The 6,035-nt window shown below is 42.6% G+C and overlaps 1 protein-coding gene across 1 annotated transcript; it reads right to left on the bottom strand.

Annotated features, from left to right (window-relative positions):
• Positions 1-1,812: 1,812 nt before the first annotated feature.
• On the bottom strand, positions 1,813-5,728 carry gpr137ba (G protein-coupled receptor 137Ba). Its single transcript, XM_029521162.1, has 7 exons — positions 5,257-5,728; positions 4,309-4,358; positions 3,952-4,174; positions 3,447-3,593; positions 2,974-3,102; positions 2,640-2,761; positions 1,813-2,468 (listed from the first exon to the last, which is right to left on the bottom strand). The coding sequence occupies exons 1-7, from the start codon at positions 5,611-5,613 to the stop codon at positions 2,354-2,356; spliced, it is 1,143 nt and encodes a 380-aa protein (XP_029377022.1). The 5' UTR covers positions 5,614-5,728; the 3' UTR covers positions 1,813-2,353.
• Positions 5,729-6,035: the final 307 nt, after the last annotated feature.

Genomic DNA, 6,035 nt, shown 5'->3' with positions numbered 1-6,035 from the left:
ATTGTTTTCTTTTTTATTTTTGTTTATTTTATTTTTTTTTTTTGGTTTTGATTTGTTTGGGTGGGTGGGCGGGGGTCTTTTGCCTCCACAGTGGAGAAGGATCGTGTTATAACTGACATTTTCAGAACATCACTTCAAACAGGAATTAAGCTCAGACAGAATCTACATCTTTTGCATATAGGTTTTTGCAATTAATTCCTTCAAGGTACAGTGTTCTGCATATGCTTCTGTGTTATGCTTATCACATGGAATCAGCTGTTATAAGCTACTGTATGGCAAAATGTGCTTGAGTTTGCAATAATATGAGGAGTAATCTGAATTAAAAACACCCTTTTTCTGACAGAACTTGATTGGTCTTATTTTGAGGTCATTCATTTGGAGAACGGTAGAACGGTAGATTATACCTTGTTGGTTCCACCCAGCCCATCGATACATCAGCTATTTGGATCAGGATCCAGTCAGCAATGAGCAAACACAGATTTGTCTTATATGACAGTTTAGCTTTGCCCTCCTGTTTGCACTGTTCATGGCTCAATGTGGCCCCCTGTAGGAAATAAAATGACATAAATTACTTTCTGTTGGGTACAAAGCTCTTTTACTTTAACGACCCATTTTGTTTTTTCTGCCTGGAAAAAAAAATTGTGATTGAAATATGTCACATTAAAGTGATTAACACATTTTAATATAATAATCTTGAAGTAAATGACACTGTCTGACAGTCATTTTGATTTTCTTTAGTCATTTTATGTTTCACACTGTGTCCCAGAGTAGCCTGTGATTTTGTTTTATCAGTCCACAAATCATGCGCTCTCAATACAATCTATTTTTACAACCATTACAACCTTTTCTAAGACCATCTCTAAACCTGCGTCTCACAAATGCACAGTGAGAGTGTTTCCTGTTTTGTAAATGATCACCCATTTACATGCCAAACTTTAAACTTTGTTGCAAACATCCATGGCACGTGATGTCATCATGTACTTAGTGCATTTAGGAAAACAGCCTTTGAGAACAGTTCATCAATAAAATGGGGAGAAGCGAAAACTGTTTTGCCTGCGACTTTTTCTTCTGATAAATGTTCCAACATTCAACTAAGGTTTGTGTCTTTTTTGACAATATGTTGTTCCAAGGCCATCATTATATTGACCGTGAATTCTCATTTGTACATTAACTTGTTTTTAGTCAGACGATCGAGGTTATAAAGTGTATATTATGTTCCTTTATTGGATCTCAGCCTGCAGTCTGAAGGTAGTGAGCAGCTCTCCCCAATTATGTTTTTGTGTGTGTGTGGCTAGTTGTGTAAAAAAAAAAAAAAAAAAAAAATGTATTTGCCACAAATGCAAGTAATGTGTGTACTGAAAATGACATGAGGGGAAACAGGTGGAAATCAGTCAAAGAAAATATGGTCCTTGTGTGATATTTTGGGAAGAAAGACTAAGATGCTGCTTTAGTTTGGATGTTTGAAAAAAAGCACAGAGGTGTGTGAAGTTTAATCATAGATACATTTTAAATCAACAGCTCCTCACTGGCCTTTTGGAGGCTCAGTTGTGTTTATGTATTCCAGCAGATTTTGTTGCAGATCCCACATAACATCTTTTCTTGCTTCCACGAGGAGATTCAGATTCTTCGGTATGTTTCATCATCAGGTTTCACATAAAAAGTGGACTTCAGTCCTTCGCTGGGGTATTTATACTTTTTGTGATGAAGCTGTGTAGTTGAGCCTGTTTTACATTTGAATACATGAACAATAGATAAATGTTGATTGTCAAACACGTTGACATTTGAGCTGCTAAACAAACAACATGAAAGAAAAACATCATCAGTGCGTTTATAACACGATCTGTTCAGGTCAATGCCAAACATATTTTAAATAGCTCAAATGAACCTAATCTAGAAATATGTGTAAAATATAAACCAACTTTAAATGTGTCTGATATTAAGATAAAATGTATTTTTCACAGCATAAACATTTTTAATCTGAATTAAATGGATATCTTCTCTATATAAACAATTTGTATGAAAAAGAATATGTCCATAGACATAAAATAGCAATACAGTACATATTATATTACAAAGGTCAGGAAATATATTAAGCAGCATTTAATATAAACTATACAATGTTTAAGATCAGTCAAAATTAGATTAAACTTTATACAAGGAGTGTGCAAAATGAATGTCCCGTCAGCGGATCAAGTCTGTTAGTTCTTCTCTACACAACATACAAAAGTAAACGTAGAAAGTTTCAGGCGACTTTCTGCCCCATGTGCCTCAGTCAGTAAAATACATTGTGCAAAAATATACAAATAAAAATATTTTAAAAAGGCCGAGGTCAGCAGGAGTCGCTGAGCTCCAGTCAGTAATGGCTGAGCTCCTCTGGGGCAGTGGGGAGGTGGTAGCTGTCGTCCCCTCCGATGTAGGCGCTGATGCCGCTGCTCTGACTCCCCCACTCGTAACTGTCGGCAGCCAGACTGGACATTAAAGATAAAAAAAGATATTGGACCTTCACACAGTTAATCTAAATACAGTTAAAATAAGGTACAGTGGAGGCCTATGAATCATGTTTTCTCAAAAATAAAATGCAAAAATGAATCATGATTACTGCCAACATGGTCACAATATGATATTTGTTTGTTTTCTACCTGGCTTGGATGTTCTGAGGCATGACGCTCCACGCCAGATCATCATCGCTGTCATAGCGCCGTGGGTTATCAAAGAAATAAGCCCTGGAGGAGAAGACGTGCCCGGGAAGCCCAGATGCGCTCTGCAGGACGAGGACAACAAACATTAGATATCAGTCACAACAATGATGACAGTCTGCATGATAAAACAGGTTGACAGATGAGGACGGTGGCTCCCAAAGGTTTTATCACAAGCCTGCAGTCAGAAAACTGAATCTGTGTATTTGCTGTTGCGACCCCCTTGGATTTGTCCTGGGGCCCAGTGACCTCCGGGTCGGGGTAATTGCTGGCTCACCCGGTCTAGGTTAGGCTGCCGAACTCTGAAGAAGAAAACCACGAGGGAGGTGGGCAGCAGCTCCCACACGAACAGGATCACCCCAAACACGATGTAGCCGGTGTCGCCCAGGGTCGACTGTAAATCTGCCTGAAAAAGACAGAAGCGTCTCAAAAAGTTCTTCCTGTCGTTGTGGGTAAACCTCAAGGCCTCTTCCTGGTCAGACCTTCCTTATCAGACGCCCTGAGCGCCCTGAAGTAAATGTCTTCTACAAAAACTACGACTTCCATTTATTCAAATGTGAGCAGGAAGTGTAGGAGGTGGAGACAGCCACTGATGGGCTGGTCTGACCTTTCGACTGCCACTTGTGACCTTTTCATATGGGTCAAGCTGCAGACAGTGTTTATGCTAAGCTAAGATAATTGGCTGCTGACGAGGCTTGACATTTAACTCTCATTGTGGAGGGAAAGACGTGAGCTCTCATTGTGTCTCACCTGGTCTGACACATTGTACCAGTCGTAGTCAAAGGCGTTGATACTCTTGTTAGAGAGTCCCAGGACGACGAGGTTGTAGCAGGCTCTGGACGAGTACAGGAGGATGACGATGGCTCCGATAACGGTCACCTGGCACACTGACGTCCCCTGTGCGAGAAAAACCTGCAGGTTATTAACTTTGCATGGACCTTTGAGGAAAAAAAAAACTAAACAAAACATGGAAACAGAGATCTTTTGACAGAACCTTGAACTTTGAGTCTGAATTGCATTTTTAGCTCATGAACGCACCGCAGCGCTCTCAGTCAAATGCACAGGGAGAAATGTTGTGTTGCTAGGGAACAGTAACTATGTACAGAGCATAAATGATGGGGGGGGGGGGGGGGGGGGGGTGTCTTCAGACATGGCATGACATCCAGCACAACACCACATGATGCTGTAAAAGCCAACCGGCTTCTTCTGTTCCTCTTTCATGTCCTCACACAGGACGTGGACGTGGACGCCTCACCTTGGACTCCAGGTAGATGTTGGCCAGGGACATCTTGGCGATCTTGTACAGACACAGGGAGAGCGAGACGGCGCACAGGACAAACAGCGTGTCGTTGATGGCGACCCTCACGAGCACGATGGTGTGCGCCTCGGTGAAAGACATCCTCACCAGCAGGGCGCACACCAAATTCACCACCAGAAACACCAGGCTGATGAACAGGAACAGCAGGTAGAGCGGCAGCCTGCGGGAAACAGCAAGCATGAAGAGAGAGACGTCACATTCAAAACCACGCTCTTTATTTATTTTTTTATTTTTATTTTTTTTTAAACACACATGAGGTCATTTCTTGTCAAATGTAAAGCAGCTGGTCTTTACCTGTATCTTAGAAGCTCTGGTGCATATTTCGACTTTGCCTTGAAAACAACCTGTGAGAGAGATAGAGAGAGAAAAAAAAAAAAAAAAAAAAAAAAAAAAGAAGCGTCAGGCAAATGTCAGGTCATTTTCACTTCTGCATTTCTGTCTATTCGCAGAAATGAGGTTTTTAATGAGAAACAGGAACCTGACGGGAGAACAACAGCAAGCGTTTTGTTCTGGAGATACACAACAGGGCTCACAGCACACGGCCTGCTTGTAACACCGTCAACCGTGACTCAAATCAGCAGCTGAGGATTATACTAAAAACAAGCTTTAAGCAGAGGCCAGAGGTGATTTTATTATTTGATATTCAGATTATGTAAACAGAAGAGGGACTGATTCACTGCATCACACTGTGTAACTCATCACTAAGACACCAACAGGTAATATTTATATACCAGTCTGATATCAGCAGAATAAACACTGGAGCTATACAATCTCCATATTATTTTATTAACCATAATATTTATTAGTAACGCTCATATTTAAGCAAAACACAATTTATTGCTTTGCACATCAATGTTATGATGTGAAATCATCCTAACAAATATTCACATTTTTACTGATGGATTGATTTGGTATAGTTGAGCATCTCTTTCATGGGAACATTTGAAAAACTAAAACATTTATGAAAAGAGAAGTATCCAATAACAGAAACAGCTGTGTGATATCAACACAAGAGAAAGAAAGAAAATAAAGCAGTAGTTGCATTTAAAATGTCGCCAACATCTATGCTGTTTCATTTCACTTTTTGGAAACCATTTCATCATCAGTTTCAGCTCCTCCGTCACAGATTCACACATTTCGCGGCTTATTAAGATTTGGTGCGAAAACTAAAAAGTTCAGAGTCCAACCAATGAACTGGAACCACTTCCGAACCTGAGGAGGACTCAGATCAGACACACTCACCTGGGCAAAGTAAAGGTTCATGAGGCTGAGGGTGAAGAACTGCAGGCAGACGGGGAAGCAGTAGAGCAGCCAGAAGGGGAAGGGGCCCAAAGTGTTGGCCGTCACGAAGTTCCTGAAGTAGAAGGAGAAGAGCACGGCGCGCAGGGCCGACCACAGCAGGCACAGGAACAGGAACACCGTCTGGTAGCTGAGCCGCTTGTGTCGGTACCGGAGGACCAGCCAGAGCTGCACGTAGACGAAGAGGAAGAGGAGGCAGTAGAAGACGGTGTAGACCACCGTCAGCCCCAGGGTGACGTAGGGGGGCACGGCCGGGCTCAGGGTGGGCAGAGGCAGGGGCTGATCCACCGGAGCCTCCATGAGCCGGGCACGGGGCTCTGCGCCGCCGGGAGAAGGGGAAGCGGAGGAGGAGAAGCTTATCGGCGAGAAGAGGAAGAAGATGGAGGCGAACTTCCTGCTGCAGAACCGAGGCACATGATCGGGGATCGGAGCTGCAGCCCGGACCGGCCCCCTCAGACCCCCCGCCGCTGCGCGACGTTACGCGTCAGCTGACGCACGTCGTTGCACCTTTAACCCTGTGATGGTGCTTCCCACCACACCGAGCCCCGAGAGACCCAAAGCACTGTTCATAAAGTGCATACAAATATTCAAATGTAATTCATGCCAATAAAAGATTTTCAATCACCAAAGAGGCTTTAAGGAGAAATTCTCAAAATGGAGCGGAGAGTCTTGGTCCAGAATTTATAGGCTCATCAGAAGAAACTCAATTTGCACTCAATAAA

This window comes from Echeneis naucrates, chromosome 15 (genome assembly GCF_900963305.1).
Source record: "Echeneis naucrates chromosome 15, fEcheNa1.1, whole genome shotgun sequence".
NCBI classification, from domain to species: domain Eukaryota; kingdom Metazoa; phylum Chordata; class Actinopteri; order Carangiformes; family Echeneidae; genus Echeneis; species Echeneis naucrates.
This window is presented reverse-complemented; position numbering and strand designations above follow the sequence as displayed.

Excerpts from the sequence above, each read along its gene's own strand:
- gpr137ba (XM_029521162.1), bottom strand. The coding sequence starts at position 5,613 with ATGGAGGCTCCGGTGGATCAGCCCCTGCCTCTGCCCACCCTGAGCCCG. Across the intron at positions 3,594-3,951 it reads ACATCTACCTGGAGTCCAAG|GGGACGTCAGTGTGCCAGGT; the intron begins GTGAGGCGTCCA and ends TTTCTCGCACAG. Across the intron at positions 2,469-2,639 it reads CCTCAGAACATCCAAGCCAG|TCTGGCTGCCGACAGTTACG; the intron begins GTAGAAAACAAA and ends TTTAATGTCCAG.